We start from the raw sequence: 24,972 nt of genomic DNA, 5'->3' as shown, positions 1-24,972 counted from the left end.
AGGTAGGATTTTATAACCGTTTTAAGAAGGCAAAAAATTATTAGTTTCATTTTCATATTTTTATTTTATTCATAATTTCATAGACATGGCTGCAAATGCATATTCATTGTTCACTGTTCATTTTTCATATTGTCATCAAGATTCGACATTGAAATTTGAAAATTAAAAAAAAAAAATTAAAAATCATGTTCATAGACATGGCTGCCATATTTTTTATTTTTTTAATTTATTTAGTGATTTACAAATTGAAATCAGCGGTTTAAACTTTATATGTTCAAATTTATTATTTTTTATTGTCAAACTAGAATGAAAATTTTGTGTATCCTTTACTTTTGTGCTTCATGCAACCTGAAATAAGAAAAACAAAAGTAAAATCCTTGGTTGACAAAGATTAATAACAAAGATTTTTATTTGTGTATCTTCTGCTCCTGTGCTTCGTGCGATCTGAAGTAAGAAAACCAAAAAGAAAATCTGTGTCTTAAATTCTTAATCCTTGCATTATACACATGCATAGCCTGAATTTTAATTTTAAAATTATGAACTTATAAATTTTATATTGTTTATTGCAGTGTCACAATGAATTCTCCTGGCATGAGCAAGGATGAGGTTGAGACTGAAAGTACTGAATTCAATTATGCAGCTGAGGCTGAGGCTGAGAGGGGTGACCATGATGGTGAAACCCAAACCACTGATTCCATGGCTAGTGTAGCTGCAAGTATGAATTGCCCCTCCACATTACTGGCATATTCTGCTAACAGTCTCCTTCGAAACAATTTGCAACAAAATTACAGAGCGGGCCTGGGACATCTGGGCACAATGTTGTGGAAATGCCACTTTTGTGGCCTTGAATTTCAGGGCAGCATTACTAGAGTTAATGCACACCTCCTTCATGTCTGAGAAAAAGGTGTGGAAGGAAGTGAGTTTTTGGGGAGACCAGCAAACCTGAAATTCAGAGCTGAGATATGTAAGCTATGGGGTGTCAGTAGTGAAGGCAATGCAATTGCACCTGCATCTGCCTCTGTCTCATAGGCTAATGGGTCATCAAAGCCAACCACACAATTCTACTTCTACTTTGCAGAGGCAAGTAGTTCTACTTCACAGGTCCATGCAACAGAGGTTAGGGGGAAATGCAAGTTGACAAGTGGTGCTCCTAAACTAATAACTGAATTTTTCAATGTACAGATGAAGGATGATGCAAATGATGCCATTGGCAAATTCTTCTTTGCCAATGGCATCCATTCTACGTGGCTTGATCTCCTTATTATAAGGAAGTGATGGCGATGGTAGCAAGTACAACAGTATCATATGTGCCACCGCGGGAGACAAAATTGAAGACCACAATCTTGGATAAGAACTATTCCAAGATAAATGTGTTAATGGAGAAAATGAAGGAATGTTGGATGGCAAGTGGATGTAGTATAGTCATGGATGGGTGAACGGAAATTGGGCATCATCCACTCATCAATATCATGGTTACATGTTCCTAGGGCCCATGTTTTCTTAAGGCAATTGATTGTTCAGGGCATCGCAAAGAGATCAATTTTCAGTTTTAGATCCTCAAGGATGCTATTGAGGAGGTTGGGCCACAAAATGTGGTCCAAGTAGTGATAGATGCAGCCCATGTGAACAAAATAGTAGAGAAATTAAATGAGGGAGCTTATAGTCATTTTGGTAGACTCCTTGTTATGTGCATTCCATGAATAATGCACACAAGGACATGGGAAAGAATGATTGGATCAAAGCAGTGGTCAATGATGGTAGAAATGTGCAGATGTTTATCTACAACCACCACACTTCACATGCACTCTTCAAGACCTTCTCTAAGAAGGAATTCTTGATTCTTATTGAGACTAGATAAGCATCATATTTCATTCTCTCTAAGAGAATGATTGAGTTGCAAGAGGCATTGTAATTAATGGTCATGACAGCAAAATGGAATTAGTGGCCCAAGTCCAAAACAGGGCAAGGGATGAAGGATATAGTGAAGGGTGATGTTTTTTGGGGTGAGGCCAAATATATAGTCTCCATCATTACTCCAGGTTTCCAAGTCATTCGATAAGGGGATTCCAATGCACCTAGCCTTGGAGAGGTGTATGAGTAAATTGATACTATGCTTGACCAAATGAGGGTTGTTGAACCCCACAATAGCATTCTACAATGAGCACATTCAACCAATCATTCATCGGAGATCGAAGAAGCTCAACACTACTTTGCACATGACTGCATATGCATTGAACCCCAAGTAGTACAAGCAAAGTCATGGTAGAGTTACACCCATATAGGATGTTGAAGTGAAGGCAAGGTTCTTTAGGACCGTTGAAAAGACGTATGATCCTATAGAGGCTGGCATCATTCATACTTAGTAGACAAAATTTGCCACTCTTAGAGGTTATTCTGAGGCAACCAAGATGGATATGTCAACTATGGCATAGGAGAACCCAATTTTGTGGTGGAATTGCCATGGACCAATTTCTTTGACTACCATTCTAGCCATTCGATTGCCATCTCAGGTTTCTAGTTCTCATGTTGCTAAGAGGAACCGATCTACTTACAGCTTCATCCATTCTTTGAAGAGGAGTAAACTCTCCTCTAGGAGAGCAAAGAAGCTTGAGTACTTTGTGTCTCATTGACCACAAGACACTTTTGTACAAAGAGAGTCCAGTAGCACAATGGGATGTAGAGCCAAAAGCAGATTGATGAGTATGTTGCGGTTACACAATCAAGGCTGGTTGGTATTAGTTTGGTGAAGCTTGAGCATGTGGAGTCCACTTCTATCAATTCTAGTGATAAGAAGCTTAGAGATACTTAGAGTGTTGAGACATGGACCAGCTAGGACTCGAACCTAGGACCTTCCATATGCTGCTGGAGTGCTCTACCACTGAGCTACTGGCCCCTCTTGGACCAGTCCATCGTTGGTTCAGGTGTGGCTTATACCAACACCCCCCCTTAAGCCACACCTCTCGTGTGCTTGGGGCTCCTAGCCTGGACCTGGCTCTAATACCATGTTGAGACATGGACCAGCTAGGACTCGAACCTAGGACCTTCCATACGCTGCTGGAGTGCTCTACCACTGAGCTACTGGCCCCTCTTGGACCAGTCCATCGTTGGTTTAGGTGTGGCTTATACCAACATAGAGGCCACACCTCACTTCATTTTTGTTATTTTGACATCATTGTAGTCATTGTAATCATTACGAAATTTTGAAAATAATATAAATTTTAAATTTTCATTGTTCAATGTTTAATTGTTAATGTTCACTTCAAATTTCAAAGTTCAATAGTATTTAAGTTTTACCAATTTGCCTAAGTTTCTTTCGTAATTCATATACATCTTTTTTATCTATTTTTTCAAGTAATATATGCAATCAACATTGCGCCCCACTGTTGCTTTGACGCCATCCACCCACTATCCCCAAATCTAGGCCCTTGGTCACCCCATCCCTAACACGTGTCCCAGCATCCCCCCATCAAGAAACTTCATGGAACTATGTCCTAAAATGATCATCATCCCCATACACACCAAACATAGTACTACATGCAAGCATGGGTCCAAGCATGGCACAAGGTCATCCTAGGTACAAGATGTGCCCACAAGATACACAAGATCATACCCTGGGTATACCTAGGCCAAACCCAAATGAACCCACACCCCTAAAACACCCATAATTCTTTTTAAGTTTTTCCAAAAAGAAAATTCAAAATTACATTTATTGCTCATAAAGTAAACCTAAAACATCATTTGAAACCCTAAATATGGACAATGTGACACAAAACATCTCATTTGACAAACACAAGACATAAAAACCTCCAACATCAATCCAAGTTGCTATTTTTCATTTTTGAAGCTTGGTGGTTTTTTTTAACATTAAGGATCGCAAATGCATAGTGTGTGTTTGCTAAGTAATGTGGGAGGGCTCCAACTTGTGCAAAGGAGATATATTGCTCTACCACTAAGCTACTAAGGAATAACGAATGTATGAAGCTACAATGACTAGCCAAGGAAATAGAGTTTTCCAAGGGCCCAACAAAAAGGGTTGCCAAAGGAGTAAATTCTCTCATATATTAAAGAACAAGAGGAAGCTAATATTGTAAGTGATAGAACAAGATTTGATCTCATCTTTTATCAAAGAAAGATCACGCAAGCCACCTACAAGGGCATCTCCAACAGTGGCTTTCCCACATCATTTCTTTGCAATGTTGTCTTCCCAAGGAAATGATCACTCTTTTTCCCACAAATGAGCCTTACTAGGTAAGCCATTTCAAACTAAGGTGAAGGACATTGCAAATAAACACATTGTGCATTAGATTACACCAATAAGATTCCTTTCAACCTAATGAGATAATCACATTGGCATGAAATGTTGTCAAAAATCAATCAAACACTTTGAGGTTATGCATATCCCAAGTATGAGAAGGTGCACACTACCTTATTGGCATAAAATACATTTTATAGAGACATTACTACAACCAATCAAGAATTCATGTGCTAAAACATAAGTGTCCATTGTTTCTAATGGATGGAAAATTTGTAAAAACCAACCTTTAATAAATGTCATTGTATTAACCCTAAAGGGGCTTTGTTTTTTAAGCAGTTGATTGTGAGGAGCAAATGGAAGATGCAAACTTCCTTTCCAATATCCTCATTGAGTCAATAGAGATAGTGGGAGTTTAAAATGTTGCCCAAGTCAAAATGGACAACACTAAAAATTGTAAGGAAGCAAGTTTATTGGTTGAGACAAAATACAAGTATTGTTTGTGGACACCATCTATCATCCATTCACTCAACTTGGTCATTGGCACAAAGATAGAGTGGGTGAAAAATATATACACTTAGGGTGAGGAGATTTGGATGTTCATGACAAACAATCATATGTTCCCAAGGCATCTTAAAGAGCCTCTCCAATTTCGAGTTGTTGAAGGTAAGTTTAATAAATTTCAATATTTATTTTAGATTACCTTAAGTTTGCAATTAATTTTAATTATAAATTTGTGATATATCTACTTTTAAATTTTTATTTTTTATTTTTTACACTATATTAGGTTGTTGAGACTTGATTTGCATCACACACAATCATCTTGAGAGAATTTGTTAAGGTAAGTGCCATGGTCATTAGAAACCATTAGAACAGGGGAAGGCAGGCAAATTCAAAAAGGGCCCAAAAGTTCAAATCGTTAATCCTACATGAAAATTGGTGAACACATGTAGATAACAGATTGAGTTTGCTATGCCTGTCATTACTATGATTAGGTTTGTTGACATAGATTGGCTATGTTTGGGAGAAATATATATGTCACATCCCCGTCAAAACAAAGAAACAAACTTGAGTAACCATTCTTTTGGACTAATCAAAACAATTATTATCAGGTGCTGGTTACATCTATTTACCTAAACAATTAATCAAGGGAATAAACCATATTAAGCCAGTGCTGTCAGTAATAAATAAAAGGTCATAATGCACAATGATATGGAAATAAGTTGTGCAGATACCACTGTCATGCCTGACCATATTAAATATGAAGGAAACAGTATAATATATCTTCGCCACAATAGAAATGCTTGATTCTAAGCAGTGATCCATAAAAATTGTTAAACACCAAACACAGCTCATGTAGGATGACGAGTCAGCAGGTGAGGAGACGTTCCTTTAGGAAGGGACATCACCACGGGAAGAGAGGTGATGCTTCACACTCTCAACAGCTACATAGAAAGGATCCTCCTTGGGGGAAAAGGATTGAGGAAAGAATGAATAAGATAAGGTGATCTAATAAGAATAGAAGAAGATCATCAAAGGAACGGATTACTGATTTACTGGCAGATCATCTAGATTATTGCAACCGTTATTGTGACAGCAGATTGGTATGCTGTATCTCTTCCATAAACTTAATGTTTATTACAGAATATTATATTTGAATTCTATTGGGAATTAGGGACAGATTTATGGCCTATAATATAGGCTGTTTCATTAATTATTATATATAAGTATAAAAGTGATAATGCCAATAAGATTTATATTTGTTAACAATAGGAGAACCAGATTTATTTGACAATTATGCTTACTTTCATTTATTTACATAGATATTCATAATGCACGAGAGATTAGCATATAACGACCTAATCCATAATCATTCTTTATTTTCCCTCATGGGGATAGGTTGGTTTTGTTAGGAGGGTATTATTTCCATCCCAAAATAGGTGAGTCAAGAGGTGGTATGGATGGGTGTTCCTGAAACCCTCAGGCCTATTTGTGGAGAATGGTTTCCGAGTGCCCTAGCAAGCAATTCCCCATCCTCCATTAGGTTTGATAATTAGGAAAGGATTGGGAGCTTAAATATGGTAATTCTCACTTGTATTACTAATACTTATTGTCTACTAGATTTAATAATCTGATTTAAGGCATAATAATGTATGATTAATTATTGGGAAACAAGCAGACCCTAATAGGAGACATTACATTGTCATGGTCTTCGTGATAGAAAAAATAAAGGTTATAATAGCAATGAAGGAGAATGACCATGTAGAAGTAATTTTCCAACAAAGTGAAAAGAATCATTGTTGAGCCTTGAACAAGATGAACACCCTTGCATCTCCTTGTGTTTGCATTGTCTTCCCAATCTTATGGCATGGAGAAATATTCGTGCATACGAGATTATGCACCATATAGAGACATTAAAGTTGTTGAAGGATACAAGACTACATTACAAAGAATCATCTTAGATCCAGATGTGGAGGATACTATTATGAATGGGTTTGACACCTTCATCTTGTAAAAGAATCATAATCTTACTGCTCTTTGAGACAAGGACAAGGCGGATGCCCATACATGGCGGTACCTCCATGGACAAGGTTTTATTTTCCTCCAACCTCTTATAATCAAAACTCTATCACACGTAAGCATTTCCTTAACATTCTTACTATCATTTTGCAGTTATATATTACATTTTATAATTACAAATGCTATATTAACTTTGTCTCCAATTTCTATAGGTTGTGAGTTCTTCTTCACTTACGTGGATTTTGAATCCATACTCCTTTATCCATTCAATTAGGTGCAACCAATTGGCTGCCAAAAAAAAATATAAGATTTGGTCTTTGCATTCAAAACTGTACCCCCTATCACATAAGAATGTCCACTACAAACATGGGGCGACAAAGAATTGGGATATAACCCTTAATTATGCCAAATTGGACACATGTTTCACAACTTGCCACAATCACTTGCGACAATGAAGAGGCTCCTACACAAGATATAGCCAGTGGGAGTGGTGATATCGCACTAAATTATCAATTAGCTTTAATACTATCAAGTATTAACTATGTTTGCAATTTTGTATTGTTTTCTTTTTTGCAAATTATGGGTGTGTGATATAGCACATGGTTGTACCCAGCCATATCAAACCCTAGGGTGAAAATCACCATTCCAATGAACCCATACCCAACCCTGTACTTGGACTAGCAACTGGAATGAATATCTTCGTTATTACAGCATTAGATCAACCATCAAAAGTATTCATTCTTATTGTTAATCACCTAGAATACAAACCATTACATCGAAGCACTGTTTCTTTAGGCTTAAGGCCAAAGGCCAAAATCCTAGAATATCATTAAGCAGAAAACTGAAAAATAATTGAAAAAATGATTTATTTACGAATATACAATGTATATGAAGAGAATTACAAGATGGTGTTCTAAAAAGAACGAACCGTTAAACTAAAGCTTCAACATGAAGCTAAAAAACTAAAAACGCTTTTAAAAGCTAAATAGATAAAAACTAAAAAGCTAACTATGTGTTTTAATAAAAGAAGCAATAGTTGAACTTAAAACACTAAATGAACTAAAAATCTAAATAAGTCAACAACTAAGATGACCATTATAGAGTAGATATAATATTATTTTAAAACCCTCCCTAATGGTCATCGTACTCAATACCCTACAAAAGAAATTGTACGTCTTTTGATCACAAATGCAATGCAAAGAACACTTTGTTGCTACGAAGACCCCCCCAGGATCTGCAAGAGTACCAGAAGCTGTCCAACCTGATATAATCCTCACACACAAATTATAGAAGGAAAAAAAAACCTAAGACCACGATTTAGAGGAAAAATCAGCAAACCCTCCAAAAAGCAACAAACACGAATTTAGCAAAAACTTTTGCAAAAAAGTATTGAGCATTGTTTGCTCTAGCAACTCCAAAACAGACTACAAGATATCACGGTTGCAGATGTTCACCCCAGCAATCCAAGTGCAACCCAAAATTGACTGCAACAAAGCACAATTTTGTGGAAAAACCATCAAACTCTGAAAACAAGAACCCTCCAAAAGAGAATTCACAATTTTTAGGAGAAAAATCAAAAAACCATAAATTTGAGGTTACATATCATTGTTTTTGTGGAAAATACAATAAAACCCCAGAATAACAAGATCCCACGCGGACATCACGAATTACAAATGATAATTTTTAAGGAAAAAATAACAAACCCTACGAACAATTTAACGAGGACTGAAAAAAACCGCGCCAAAAAAAAAAAAAAAACGTGGGCAAATTCGAAAACCCTGCCTGCTAGGGTGCTGAAAAGGATCGCAGAAAAATCCCCGCATAGAGAAAAAAAAAAATCACGACACGAAAAAACAAACACCCAAAACAGAGACAAATCGCAGGTGCTGAAAAATGCGAAAATCGCATCGCAAGAACTCCACAGAAGATCATGCAAGTAAAACAAAATCGCAGACACCCGATGAAAAAAAACTTGCTGCCAAAAGAAAAACCATGTTGTCGCGAAGCCATGGGTGCACAAAAGCAAAAAATCGCGCAATACAAACACGAACAAACAGTCATTACGAGAGGACAAAAAAAAGTCGCCGCAAAACACAAAAAATCGTGCCCTCGACCTCCGCCACACAGCCACAATTTTTTTATAATTTAAAAAAAAAGAAAACAAAACCCTAATCGCAATTTAGATTTGTTTTCATAAAAAAACCTTTAAAAAATTCTGGAAATTGTATCCAGGTAATAAAAGGCTACAAATTTTTCATTAAAAAATTCGCCAAATTCTGAAAAACTCCATCAACCAGCTTTGATACCATGAAAAATAATTAAAAAATGATTTATTTATGAATATACAACATATATAAAGAGAATTACAAGAGAGTGTTCTAAAAAGAACAAACCATTCAACTAAAGCTTCAACTTGAAGCTAAAAAGCTAAAAAAAGCTATATAGCTAAAAACTAAAAAGCTAACTATATGTTCTAATAAAAGAAACAATAGTTGAACTTAAAACACTAAACGAACTAATAAGCTAAATAAGTCGACAACTAAGATGACCATTACAGGATAGATATAATATTATTTTAATAAAACCCAGACTATAAACCAGCCATTATAACATTCATACACAACTTTTCCATCCCTACTAAAACAATCTGATAGAAAATTTCTTCAGTGCTGCAGAGCAGAATGCATACTTAAAGGGCACAGATCAAATACCAATAATTCAAGTATATTACACAACCTGTTTCCTAATTCACAAATTTTTAAAAAACATAGAAGATGAAATTTGCAATTCATTCAGGAAAATAAATGATTACAATATTAATAGGTTTGTTCAAAGAGAAATCACAATTTGCTTCCTATTAAAACTTTATGGCTACCATTTTAACTCTTCATTTGGTCAATTTTATCTCTCCACCAATTACATATTTATACTCATAAGTTTTGCAAGGAACAGAGGATACTACTTTTCCTCTTTATTTCTTTGAAACTACATATTATCAAATATTCGAACTAGAGACTACCGAAAGGATTGTACATCATTAAATTTGATATACAACTGAAATATAACATGATACAAAAAGATAAAAGAAAGCTCAAAATAACATAAATCACCTTGTGCTATTTGTGCCCGCCGTTTCTCCTTCGATGACTCGTGATAAGCCTAGCAAATACCAAAGCATATTACCGTGGAGATTAATGCTTATTTGTAAACAGTATAAAACAAAGAGCTGAGTAGAAAGATATGTATAAATGTTATTTAAATACCAACAATTAAAGAGTAAGTCTGAAGAAAATTATATCATATAGTGTGACATTTTTATTAATACAGTACATAAGAGTACCACAATGTGATATTAACTTGTGTGTTTCATATATCTGTATTTGTTCTTATTCAATTGCTTTTCCTTTTAAATACTCTCCAGGCATAAGAGTGTTGTGTCTTTCCTGTGATCCTGTTTATAGATGAAGATGAAAGTCAGTAAAAAAAATTGTATATAGATTAGTTGACCTGTAGAGACAGTTTCCTGTGTAAGGTGATATTTTAGACCAATGCAGCAGAATAATAGATGGTTTTTATCAGTCTAAGAAGCACTTCGAAGTCAGAAAGTTCTCCACAGTCACTGTTCTAAGATAATATTTCCCCTCTCCAAACTTTTACATACAGCCTAGGATCATAGAACTGCCCCACCCCTGCATTTCTTTTCCTGCAAGCAAATTAAGTGATATCTTTGTCTAATTGGATACCCCACAGACTCCTTACTGAGATTTACAATTTCAATCTTCTCTGTCAAATTGGAGGTCTAAAATCTGCACTAGAAGAATTAAGCAGTACATCTTAGATCTCCCATGGACATTAAGGTTCCCAATTTGGGTAGCAATTTGAGACTCTGTTTGGTGTTTGCTGATACTTTTTACAATCTTCATTTTCTGAATCCCACCAGGTTTGTACCTCCAAATTTGTACTACACCATGCTTAATATGTTGGTGTCCACCATAAGGTCAAGAAAGTGATTCTGATTCTAATGCTACGGGCCAAATCTGAAACTGATAACAAGCAGAAAAATCTACAGCAAAAACAGAAACATCTTAAAGACTTAATTCTACACTATTTGAAATCAAAACAATACTGATGACTGAATTATTTGGAATTTTAGACTATAAAAACCTCAACTAAATGCACAAATAATAAACCCAGAAATACCTGTGCAACCAGTTCAGACCCTGGGGCCTATCAATTTGGATCCAGTCCAGCCCGGATACAAGAATGGATCTGGTCTGCATTGGGGGCTATCTTGGGTCACATCCCAGTACTTTGGGTCCATCCAGGACGAACCCAACCAAACCCACAGCAAATTTCACTGCTTTTCATACCCAGCTGGCAAATTTTGATGTTATTTAAGAAAAAAATCTTCTAATTTCACCTTTGACTTCAACCACATGCCCAAAAATGCCCTTCCCAACCCTAAAACATGGAATCAAAGACAGTTTGAAGACAAGATAAAAGTCATTTCCCTTATTATGAATGCAAAGCAAAAATATCATTCATCCTATTCCTTGCTGAATTTTCATTCTTACTTGACATTGCATGAATAGAGTTGAAGATTGATTGGTGAAGGTTCCAAAGAGGTTGGTTTCTTTTTCCTACATATTTGCAAGAGCCCATTATTTGCCATGGAAATGACAGAAGAAGACTTTCACAAAAGAGGTGTACTTTTTTCAAGATTTTGGTTTTTTCTTTTTTCTTTTTTTTTTTAAAGGAACTCTCTTATTTTGTTTTGTTTTCATTCGTCTATGAAAACATAACAGATGCTTAATTTATTTAAATGAGTTAAATTGTATGTATATATATTTTTAATTGTTTCGATTCTTTGAATGTGTTGTTTACTGAAATTGTTATCATAGGGATTACAATGGCAATGTGTTGTAGCTCCATGGTCTGAACTTGCTTCAAAATAGACCCAAATTTGCCCTTTTGAAAATATGTTCACTATAACAGATTCCAAGTAGTGGAGGTTATGTTTGGATTTGCAGTGCATGTGATATTAGATATTCAAGCTCATACAATCGGCTGAAAGGCAATTTATGCCACATCCCTGAACTAGGCAGCAAAGCTTGTCCAAAAAAACGTGTATCTATTCCAAAAGCAAAAATCCTAGCATATATTAATGAGACAAAAAAAGCAGATCAACTAATTGGCCACAAATCAAATCACCCTTTGTTAAAGAAAGGATTTTGAGGAATGAAGACCCCTCCACCACCTTCTAATCTTCAACATGTAAAGAGCCACCCATTTTTTGCCACAACTAGAGAACAACTTGCAAAAATCCTAGCATATATTAATGAGCCAAAAAAAGCAGATCAAGTAATTGGCCACAAATCAAATCATCCTTTGTTAAAGAAAGGATTTTAAGGAATGAAGCCCCCTCCACCGCCTTCTAATATTCAACATGTAAAGAGCCACCCATTTTTTGCCACAACTAAGGAACAACTTGCAGCCTTTACACATAAGAGATCAAAGGGATTATTGGAAATGGCATTTCAGAACAAGTCTAAAGAAATTGCCAATCAACACATAGCAAGATGTCTCTATGCAAATGGATTGGCTTTCAGTGTTGTTTGCTCACCATATTGACAACAAATGATGGAAGCATAATGAGGCTCCAAAAGGGTTCAAGGGCCTAGGTTTTGAAAAAGTTTGTAGCACCATATTGAAAAAAAAGGTGAAGTTCATAAAGGAGTCACTGGAAGCCCAAATGGCATTTCTGTGCTGAAACAAGGATGTCCATAGTTTCATATGGAAGGAAGGATGCAAGAAATTTGGTCATTATCAATGTTATTGCAATGTCCCCTAAATGGACAATGTTATTTAAGGCAATAAATTGTAAATATTGCTAACATTCTCATAATAGCCATTGAGGAAGTGGTGCCTCGAAACAGTATTCAAGTCATAACAAACAATGCATAAAATTCTAGGCAGCTAGCTTTTAGTTGAGCATTATTCACACAATAAAAAATTGGCACCAATACTGATTGGATCAAACAAATATATGCCAAGGCCAAAGAGATCCAAATGTTCATCACCAACCACCATATGTCATAATGCATATTCAGAACATTCTCACAATTGGAGTTGTTGAATGTGAACTTATTTTAATAAATAGGCTTCACTTTAATAAAAAATAATAATTTTATTTAAATTTTAATTTTAGTAAAAAAAATTATTTCGATTTTCAAATAGGTTGTTGAAACCATAGAAACAAGACTCACATGGACTCACCCAGACTCGATGAGTTGTGAGTCAAGTCAAGCCTGGCAAGTCCCAGGGGCTCAGACTCAGACTTAGCCGAGTTTGAGACAAACTCTCCGAGTCTAACGAACTTGCCTGACTCACTAAGTTTGGGCGAGTACCGTCACCTGAAATTGGCTAGACTCAATTTTTTTTTTAAGTCTCAAAATTTCAATGCTTGTTTGGTTTATCACATGCCCCCAGAAAATACATGAAATATAACATTAAGTATAAGTCAATATTTTAAGTTATATTTAATGTATATCTTGAGCATTCTCTTGCTCTCTTTCTCACTCACTTTATCTACCCTAAACTCTTGACCTATCTCTCTCCTTATCACTCTTCCTCTATCCCCTCTCTCTATCTCTCTCTATCTCACTCTCTCCACTCGCCTGTTGAAATGTGGTGACTGATCAATAAAGTACTGTACACTCAGCACGTATACTAGCCGGGGTCTGGGGTCGGGTTGGGCCCCGGGCAGGGGTTCGGGGGCGGCAGCCCCTGAGAAAAAAAATTTTGCCGTTTTTCGTTGATGAAAACCGACATTGTTATAAAACCCTAAAAAAACCGACTTTGTTTGTTGCCCTAAAAACGCATGTTATAAGCGACTGGGATGCTTAAGGCATTGTAAGGTTGATGTACTATTTTTGCTGGATAATAAGAAAGATTGGATGGCTGTGTATGGTGGACATAACCCATTCTAGGAGAACCTCATTAAATCTCTGTGTTATCTGTGTCCTGTTTTATTTCTTTATCTTTTGTATTTAAATCTGCATATAATTGTTAGTTCATATTTTCTTCAGATCTGCTTGAAACCCTAACAATTGGTATCAGAGCGAGGTTTTCTGTAAATTGGCAGGACTTTCAGATTTGAGTGGGAGCAATGGAGGATTCCAAATTCAAGGTCGAAAAGTTTAACAGCCAGAATTATCAGTTATGGAAAATGCAGATGGAGGATTACCTGTATCAAAAGGATTTGTGGCGGCCATTGGAAGAAAAGGCAAAGAAACCGACCACAATATCAGATGAAGAGTGAGACATTTTAGATAGAAAGGCACTGGGATCCATTCGATTGTGCCTTGCGTCGTCTGTAGCATTCAATATAACAGAAGCAAAAACGATTGTAGATTTGATGGCAACATTGGCTAAGTTGTATGAGAAACCCTCGGCTTCGAATAAGGTATTTCTTATGAAGCGTTTTTTTAATTTGAAAATGAGTGAGGGAGGATCTGTAGCGAAGCACTTAAATGAATTTAATACAATTACCAGTCAATTGTCTTCGGTAAAAATTACCTTTGCAGAAGAGGTTAGGGCTCTCTTAATTTTATGCTCTTTGCCAGAAAGCTGGAATAGCTTAGTTATGGTTGTAAGTAACTCTGTCTCTGGTAAAAATACTTTGGTATTTGATGATATTGTTGGTGTTATCCTAAGCGAGGAAATGCGAAGGAAAAGCACAGGTGAGACTCCAACATCATCGGGTAGTGTTTTGAATGTGGAGAACAGAGGAAGATCAAAGGAAAGAGGAAAAGGCCCTGGAAATGAAAAGTCACGAGGGAAGTCAAAGAAAGGACGCTCTCAATCTAGAGGAAAGAAAGATTGCTGGTACTGCGAAAAGCCTGGTCATCTAAAGAAAGACTGTTGGTCTCGGAAAAACAAAGAAGGAGACAAAAATGAAAATGACAGTAAGGAAGCTAATATTGCAAGTAATACTTTACAAGATGCTTTAATCTTATGTTTGGATAATGTTAATGATTCCTGGGTAATAGATTTTGGGGCTTCATTTCATGCTACACCCCATAGAAAATATTTTCTAGATTATGTTCAAGGTGATTTTGGACAGGTATATTTGGGTGATGATGAGCCCTATCAAATTGTTGGAAAAGGAAAGATAAAGATCAAGTTGCAGAATGGTAATGACTGGTTTCTGCAGGAGGTAAGACATGTTCCTAATTTAAGAAGAAATTTAATTTCTGCAGGGCAGCTAGGTAGTGAAGGTTGCATAGTTACCTTCTCAGACAGTATGTGGAAGGTCACTAAAGGATCATTAGTAGTAGCTAAAGGTGCGAAGGTAGGCACATTATATCTGTGTACTAGTAACACTTACTCTACCTTAGCTGCTACAGACAAAGTTACTGTAGGGACAACAACAATAAATGTTGCAAGAACAGATTCGATAATGTGGCACCATAGGCTTGGGCACATGAGTGAGAAAGGGATGAAAATCCTTCATTCCAAAAATCTATTGCCAGGACTAAAGAAGATTGATTTAGAGTTCTGTGAAAACTGTGTTTATGGTAAACAAAAAAGAGTCAGATTTCTCAAGGTTGGGAAAGAGAAGAAGAGTGAGAAGTTAGAGCTTGTACATTCAGATGTATGGGGACCGGTTCAGGTATCATCTCTTGGTGGCTCTTGTTATTATGTTATTTTTATTGATGACTCAACCAAAAAAACATGGGTATATTTCCTAAAACAAAAATCAGATGTTTTTGAAACTTTTAAGAAATGGAAAGCTTTGGTTGAGAATGAGACGGGAAAAAAGTTGAAGTGTCTCAGATCGGATGATGGAGGTGAGTATTGCAGCAAAGCATTTGAAGATTACTGTTCCTTAAATGGGATTCGAAAGCAGAAGACAGTTCCAGGAACTCCACAGGAAAATGGTGTGTCAGAGAGAATGAATAGGACCATCATGGAACGTGCGAGGAGCATGAGATTGCATGCTGGATTGCCCTTACATTTTTGGGTAGATGTTGTACATGCTGTTGTCTATTTGATAAATAGAGGACCTTCAACCCCTTTGGATGGTGGTATTCCAGAGGAGGCATGGACTGGTAAAAAGGTAAATTATTCTTTTCTAAAAACTTTTGGTTGCGAAGCTTTTGTCCATGTTGATAAAGAAAACAAAACCAAGCTTGATGCTAAATCTTAGAAATGTACCTTCATTGGATATGGGATAGATGAATATGGCTATCGATTATGGGATTTTGAAAATAAGAAAATAATTAGAAGTAGAGATGTTATATTCAATGAGAAGGTTATGTATAAAGAACAGATGCAGGAAAAGAAGCATGAACAGGACAAACAAGAATATGTGGTGTTGGATGAGATTCCTGAAAATGAAATGCCACAGGTACCTGATGCTCAGCAACAACAGATTGTCCCACAAACTCCTGCAAGTGTTAGACATTCTACGAGGACAAGTAGACCCCCCGAAAGATTTTCTCCTTCTTTGTATTCTATTTTATTAACGGATTCTGGTGAACCAGAAGAATATGAAGAAGCAATGCAGGTGGATGCCAAACAACAGTGGCAGCTAGGCATGAAAGAGGAGATGGACTCCTTGATGAAAAATAAGACTTGGGACTTAGTCCCTTTACCTACAAAAAAAATAGCCTTGCCTAACAAATGGATTTATCAGCTGAAGGAGGAGGAAGGAGGTCAAAAAATATATAAGGCCAAACTTGTGGTAAAAGGTTTTGCACAGAAAAAGGGTATAGATTATGATGAAATATTTTCTCCACTTATAAAAATGACTTCAATTAGAACTGTACTCAGTCTTGTGGCTGCAGATGATTTACATCTTGAACAATTAGATGTCAAAACAGCTTTTCTCCATGGAGATTTGGAGGAGGAAATTTACATGTTGCAACCACAGGGATATGAGGTCAAAGGTAAGGAGAACTTGGCGTGCAGGTTGAAGAAAAGTCTGTATGGCCTAAAGCAAGCACCCCGACAATGGTATTTAAAATTTGATAGTTTCATGGCTGAACACGGTTATCATAGATGTCATTCTGATCATTGTGTATATTTTAAGAGATTTGATAATGGTAGTTATATTATCCTGTTGCTTTATGTTGATGACATGCTTGTTGTTGGGTCTAACATGCAACATATAAATGATCTTAAACAGAAATTAGCCAGGTCATTTGCTATGAAGAATTTGGGTGCAGCTAAGCAAATTCTCGGTATGAGGATTACACGGGACAGGAAAAATAGAACCTTGAATTTGTCCCAAAGTGAGTATATAAAGAAGGTGTTGAAAAGATTTAACATGCAGGATGCAAAAGCAGTTAGTACACCTTTGGCTAGTCATTTCAAATTGACTAAGGAGATGTGCCCAAAGGCACAGGAAGAGGTTAATAAAATGTCTAACATCCCTTATTCATCAGTTGTTGGCAGTCTGATGTATGCAATGGTATGCACAAGGCCAGATATTGCACATGCATTAGGAGTTGTGAGCAGGTTTATGAGTAATCCGGGTATGGAACATTGGAATGCTGTGAAATGGATTCTTCGATATTTGAAAGGAACTACTACGAAGGCATTATGTTTCAAAGGATCTAATGCTGCTCTGAGTGGATTTGTTGACTCTGATCTGGCGGGTGATATTGATTCACGGAGGAGTACTACAAGGTATGTTTTTACTATAGGGGGAACTGCAGTCAGTTGGATTTCTAGGCTGCAAAAGGTTGTTGCACTTTCAACCACTGAAGCTGAGTATGTTGCTGCTACAGAAGCCAGCAAGGAGATGATTTGGTTGCAATGTTTTCTAAAGGAATTGGGTCAGACACAAGAGGATAGCCCATTGTATACTGATAGCCAGAGTGCCATTCATCTTGCAAAGAACTCTGTTTTTCTTTCAAGGACAAAGCACATTCAGCTCAGGTACCACTTCATTCGGACTGTTTTGGAGGAGGGTCAGTTACGGCTTGAGAATATTCACACAAGTGAGAATCCTGCCGATATGTTCACAAAGACAGTTCCACAGGAGAAGCTGATTTCTTCATCAGTTTCTGTTGGTCTTCTTGATTGATAATTGTGGAATTTATACCAGTCAAGTCCTAGTGTTTTATCCAGCGGATGTTGCATGTACAGTGGTGTTATGTAGTATCAGTCTCCAAGTGGGAGATTGTTCGGTGTGGAGCCTGATCAGTCTCCAAGTGGGAGATTGTTGAAATGTGGCGACTGATCAGTAAATTACTGTACACTCAGCACGTATCCTCGCCGTTGATGAAAACCGACATTGTTATAAAACCTTAAAAAAGCCGACTTTGTTTGTTGCCCTAAAAACGCATGTTATAAGCGGCTGAGATGCTTAAGGCATTGTAAGGTTGATGTACTATTTTTGCTGGATAATAAGAAAGATTGGACGGCTGTGTATGGTGGACGTAACCCATTCTGGGTGAACCACGTTAAATCTCTATGTTATCTGTGTCCTGTTTTATTTCTTTATCTTTTGTATTTGCTTCAGATCTGCTTGAAACCCTACCATCTCCCCCAAGATCTAGACCTATCTCTCTACCTCTCTTTCTTTCATCCTCAGACCCCCACGAGAGATGCTACCCTCAACCTTGTTTTGATGTTGCCCCCAAACCCCCATCAAACTATAAGTCTAAGCAAATAATACGCCAATGATGAATCATGATCATTAAAATATACATAATACATATCCCTTGTTGATAATCTCTGCATACTCATAGTTAAAATAATATTATGGTTGCTACATCATCCAAGACTACCATAGGCGCCTTTGTAGGAAGGATGTAGGCTCCTCTAAGCCGTAGAATTCTAGCTATTGTTTTGATATTTGCTTTAAACTTTTGATGTCATGGAAGTCATATTCCATGAGTTTTGTATACATTTGACTATTATATATCAAAGTGTGCTATTTCCTTTAGCTACAATTTGCACTTATACTTATGTGATCAATGTATGTTTGTGTATGTGATCAAATTAGCGTCTATTTAATAATGTTATTGTGTCTTAAAGGTTTATTTATTAAGGGTGCATGAAACAAGTTTAAATCCTTAAAAATCTCTTAATTTCTTGGGTTTTCACTTTGTCAGGTCTTCGCCGAATTTTTTCGCCATGTCCCAAGTTCAAGTCCAAGTCATGCTTGTCGAGTTTGGACTGAGTCCAAGTCTCGTAACTATGGTTTAAACTCATTTTGTCTCCTACACAATTGTATTTAGACAACTTGTGATGGAAGGCACTTTTTAACATGACCATCAGCCCAAATTGGTCCATATGGAGGCAACCTAACACTACAAGGGCAGAAAATATCAAGCAGATGATCCTAAATGGCATTTGATGGGATCGTGTTGAATATCTCCTCAACTTCACTAAGCCCATACTAAGCATGACCTGTTATACTGCCATGGATAAGCACAGTTTGGAGAGATATTATTGAAAAGAGATGGAACAAAATGACAACCCCACCACACATTCTTGCCTTTGCATTGATTCCCAAATATTATAGTGTTGTGCTCCATTTTGTGTCGACAAGGACTGCCCCATATAGAGATGTTGAAGTCAGCCAACAAGTGTCGTGCTCCTTTTTGTGTTGACAAAGACTTTACTATTGATACTCTTTGTATTAAGTATAAGGTCGATGCTCACAATTGGTAGTTTTTCCATGGCCAATCATTCACAGACCTACAACCTCTAGCAATCAAAATTTTATTGCAAATAAGTTTTATAAAAAACTCTCTTTAAGTTTCATTTATATTATATAATTTAAACTTTATAACTCTTAATAGGTTGCTAGTTCATCTACATCTGAGAAGAATCAGAGCACATGCTCTTTCACACACTATATAAAGCGCAATTGACTACACTCAAAAAAGTCCAAGGACTAAGTGTATGTGCAATCAAAATTGCATCTTATTTTACACAAAGTGGCTACAAGAAAGGAGAAACAAGGAAATGGGATATCGAGCTAGAGCATATTGACTTGGATGCTTCCAATTTCCACCTTGCTGCCCTGATGTTGAAGATGAGCCAGCTAGCGAGCATGAGAGTTCCAATTCTAGTGTCAATGCCAATGGCACTGTTTGCGGTTCTTCTAATATACCAGTACCTACATCATCTAATATGGACAGTAATGATATTTTTGAAGACCTATTTGATGATTCTTGATCAGCAATGGCTGATTATTGACACTTGACATATATTATGACATTTGAGTTTGACTAATTGACATTGTAATAATTTTAATTTTTATGGTGGTTTTGTTTATTATACTACATATGACACTGTGGCATTCTAACTTAATTACTACTGCAAATATGTATATGGTATTCTAACTTAATTACTACTGCAACTATGCATATGGTATTCTAACTTAATTACTACTGCAAATATGTATATATTTCTTATTTTTGTATGGATGAACCCAACCCCCGAAATGTTTTGACCGAACCCGCAAACCAAACCCCCAAACCCATACTAGGACTGTTAACTTAAAGAAATACTCGAGCAATAAATATTTTTGTATTTTTTACATTTACTTCAAACACCACATATGCAAATTAAAATTTACTAGTCTAATGCAAATTACTAGGCACACTATTCATGCAAATCTGATAAAACCTCTAATGACCCTGATGACACTCTCAAACTTGATCTGCTCCTTGAGGGTTTCATCCCCAAGATAGTCTGATTGCCATGCTTTAAGGTTTCCATATCCAAAAGCCACAAACATCTGTATAGTTGTCAGTGTCACACTCCTAAAAATCTAATTTTTTTTTTCAACCTGAAATGTCTTTCTCTTTTCCCCAATGCTTCTTATATTCCATGCTTTCCCTTTTACATTCCACAACCATCAGCAATCCCAGTTACTTAACTGGCAAATCTAAAATAACTAAATCTGATCCATTCCTCAATCATATGCAACCTATTTAACTAACAAGTCTGAGAGAACTGAATCTAACCCGAATAACTGGCAGTTCCAACAAGGAATTCCCACTCCAACTCAACTGCCCTATTCCACTGGTTAACTTAATCCTAATTGAAGTGACTACAACCTATCTATCTGCTATTAAAATGCTGCCACCACTCACTCAATGCTATGAATTAAAGGGGTGGACCCCACATTCCATTAATGTCAAGAATGGAACATTACAAGAACACTAAACCACAGCTTTACTGTTGTAAAATAGGTTGAGAAGGGTACACAGAAATAATGAAACAGAAACTTTCCTGAGAAGATATGAATGCCAACTCAGGCAGAATATAAGATAAATATGGGTGCTACACCTCACTCCAAACAATTCTCAGAACCTGACAATCAAGGCTTAAAGGCCTTTCATAACTCTTTCTGCATACCAAAGCCTTATGCCACATTTTGATTGGATTCAAAAATGTAACTGGCTTTTGCCAAATACACAGATTCCTCTCCCCACTTGTAAGATCAGGTTATTGTATCTGACTATTCCAAATAATGACAGCATTGCCAATGAGTAGCAAAAATTAGAAATGTTATTTACAGAGTTTACACAATTCCATTGCTAATAAAATCAGTTTTGCTAATGTTTACCCTTCAGCAAATTTAATAAATTAATGTCACTTCTCTTAGCAAATTAACCCCCTGCCCAAGGTTTTACTGGATTAAAATGAACTTGTACAGATCTATTTTAATCTATTTGAGCGATTTCAATAAAGATAAGAAAAGAAATCTGTTTTTCTTTTTGACAAAAATGGCATCAGCACCTTGTTTTATCAGATGGAGATAATATTTTACTCAAATGTACAGAATTAGGAAAATGAAACTGAGCTAGTTTCAAGGGGAGTGGTCTCCAATACAATGTAGTAGTATATTTCAATTTATATGGAGATAGCTATGCTGTAGGGAAATTTGGTTTTAAAAAGACCTAATAAATTGTTCAAAGAATGCAAAAAAAAGGCCAAAAATGTTATCCCTTGTATGAAATATGATAGCATTATAAGATGTGCTCAATTGGAGATAACATGATAATTTTATGTACTTCAAATTCCTGCCAATATAAAGTCTAACTGAAACATTTTTAACTCGAGAACTTATAAGAAGGATTATTTCAGCCCAAAACCATCCGCACTTGGAAAAATATACTTTTTACAAGATTGCATCACTTGGGCAGCTTATGATTGTTTTTGACAAACTCCTTGGATGAGCAAAGCAAGAAGAAAACGAAAAATAAATCAAAAGAGCTGTAGAAAAGTTAAACCCATATTGAAGCACCATCCCTATCATATTTGAACTTAACAAAATTAAACTTTTGGTTTTGTCCCTTCATTTTTTAAAATTGTTCATTTTATGCATGCATCCCTATCCTATATATTAATAAACAAGTAATATCTGTCAATGCTGAATGCTCAATGTCTTTGACATATATTTGCCTTGCTATCCCACTGGTTGTGATCAGACACAAATAGATACAAGTATTCAAATTAAATTTTTTAAAAAATAAAAATAAAAACAAGTAAAATTGCAATAGTAGCCGAAAGTGCTGCATAAATATACTTCTCTTTCCTGCATAGAATCCCACTTCACTACATACAATAACAAAAAATGCAATACTTTTACGTGTCCATGATTCACAATCAGGGAGAAGAAAAAGAAAAAAAATAATCTAAATAAACTAAACCAGACACAAGTAATCTAAATTGTTTATAATTCCATTTACCTCCCGAGGATCAAAATATGTCCGTACTAAAAGATGCTCCATCCGTAGATACCGTTCAGGCTGCTCCTGCTTCATGAAGCCCATTGCTTGAGTCTGCCTTAGAATAGCCCTCGCAGTATCTAATTCTCGAAGTTCAATCATCTCCAATACAATCTGACACACAATCAAGAAGGAAGATACATCTAAGCAACTGGATGCATAAATTTAATCCATATTCCTTGTCCTTGAAAAAGAATCTGGCAAATATCCATAGCATTAGCCAGTACATAATGTCCTTAATAAAATGCATTGTGACGTGGATGCCAGCTTATTCAAACTCCTTGCTGAAATGAACTGATCCTAGTGCAAAATAAAAAAGAAGCCAATATGAAAATGTCTATAACTTTGGCACGCTTTGTTAGGGCTCTAACGACAAGTAATTGTTATTTTCTAGATATATGGTAATCAAACTCCTGAGAAGAGAAATATAGATTGAACATCAGTCCATGAAATCAACTTGGCATCATCTATATATAACTCTAGCCATTTACACATGTAAACATCAGTTCTACACAAGGGAAAAAAAAAAGATAACATGTGAGAAAAATCACATTGGAACCATTTTTCATTCTTTTTGTATGTACATGCATGCTTGCAGGAAATGGGAACTAATCTTCAAAGAGGAAGGATGAAAGGTTACAATAAACTTATTAACTACCAAAGGTAATTTCTGAAATATTTTTGAATGTTTAAAATTTTTTTTAAAAAAACTCTACCCAGCAGGAATCAGTTAAACACTACCATGACTACTTTCAACAATTATATTCTTGAAGCGGAACCTCCTAGATTTCCTGGCATATGAACACTTTAGTGAACAAAGGATGGAGAAGATTAATATCAATAATAAGCGACATGACTAATAGCACTCAAAACTTTGATTTATACTTTCAACTTGCCGGTTTCGAAGAAATTCAAAATAGGATTGAGAAGAAAAATATCAATAATAAGCAACATGATAATCGCACTTCAAAACTTTGATTTATACTTTCAACTTGCCTGTTTCAAGGAAATTCAGAATATTTTATGTTTCCAATTTCTAGATGCTGTAGATTAGGGAATATGAAGGAATTAAAATTGAAATTATTTTATGCAGATGGACAAGCATAAACAATCTGTTGGCTACAAAATTTGATTTATACTTTCAACTTGCCTGTTTCAAGGAAATTCAGAATATTTTATGTTTCCAATTTCTAGATGCTGTAGATTAGGGAATATGAAGGAATTAAAATTGAAATTATTTTATGCAGATGGACAAGCATAAACAATCTGTTGGCTACAAAATTTGCAGCTCCTCATTCCTAGAGACAAGACCAAACCTCACAGCCAGGGAACATTGTCATCATGAGGATAGGGCTAGAACCATCAAAAAACTGTGCTCAACTAAGCGCAAATCCTTGAGAGATGGCAAACTCTCCTTTATCCCTAAGCATTTGCTAAGCCAAGGGGTTACTCCCTAAGATTTCTAAAACAGGACAGTTAAAGAGAAGTGAGAAATTAAACTCAAGGCCTTGCAGCTGAACTATGCCCTGAGCACAAGAAACTCCAATTAGTTTGTCTCTAAGTACCTATGTGTATGTGTTGATTCATTATTAACAAGGCTGGAAACCTCCTTTAAGAAGAAATGCAACTCATGCAAGTGATTAAAGATGTATCAAGTTGCATCTCTAATGATATGTTCAACATAGGGTCTCACTTCATGCATGAATGCGGATAAAACAACAAAGCATACCCTCTAAAGATTGACCTCTAATCAGCTCTCCAACCTATATATGCTGCTTAAGCAATGGGTATGCAATGCTGGTAGGACACCTAAACTAAGTCTACACTACTGGGAACAAGGGAGAGTAGGATGTCTTGTATCATTCTAGATTGGTGCCCATGTGTTAAGCAACTGAATCAGAGGCATAAAATAAGAAATAGCTATCTGCATGAAACTAACCAAGGAGCCAAATACACACAATCATATGCATCAAAGAAATAACGGATTTTGCATCAAAACATGCTTCATAATCCACTGCCAAACAAAGTCATTTCACATTCTATTAAGAGAAGCGGATTACTAAAGATTTGCAATGTATTACAATGTTGTACCACTGACCAACTCCTAAGATAAACACACTTGCAAGTGAGGCACGAGAGACTTCATAGCATAACTCATGAACCCCCTTGACATTACCCAACTGACCATGAAAACATTCCTCAGCAAAAGAATCCCTGTATGACTGCACCTTTCCAACAGTTTATACAAGATATCTATCCCCTGATTGCATCCCCAGCCTAACATATGTTGGTTCCCTTCAATCCCCAACAGATACCTGTACAAGACTGGCCAAAAGGCCAACCGATATCAACCCAAAATAATAAAGATATCGACATATATACAACAAATCAGCTCCAGCTAGCACAGTCAGCAACAAGGGCTTCGATACTGGGTCA

General features: G+C 36.2%; 1 protein-coding gene across 2 annotated transcripts in view; it reads right to left on the bottom strand.

Moving 5' to 3' along the window:
* The window catches only part of LOC131074004 (suppressor of mec-8 and unc-52 protein homolog 1), a 77,342-nt gene that overhangs the window by 41,187 nt on the left and 11,183 nt on the right, over nt 1-24,972 (bottom strand). For both annotated transcript variants that reach the window (XM_058010562.2, XM_058010561.2), the window contains exons 3-4: nt 22,498-22,650; nt 9,883-9,931 (exon numbers count right to left, since the gene is read on the bottom strand). In XM_058010562.2, coding sequence (XP_057866545.2) covers nt 9,883-9,931; nt 22,498-22,650 — 202 coding nt within the window. The remainder of the gene's footprint in view (nt 1-9,882; nt 9,932-22,497; nt 22,651-24,972) is intronic.

The sequence above is a fragment of the Cryptomeria japonica genome, chromosome 9, assembly GCF_030272615.1.
Source record: "Cryptomeria japonica chromosome 9, Sugi_1.0, whole genome shotgun sequence".
NCBI lineage: Eukaryota > Viridiplantae > Streptophyta > Pinopsida > Cupressales > Cupressaceae > Cryptomeria > Cryptomeria japonica.
This window is presented reverse-complemented; position numbering and strand designations above follow the sequence as displayed.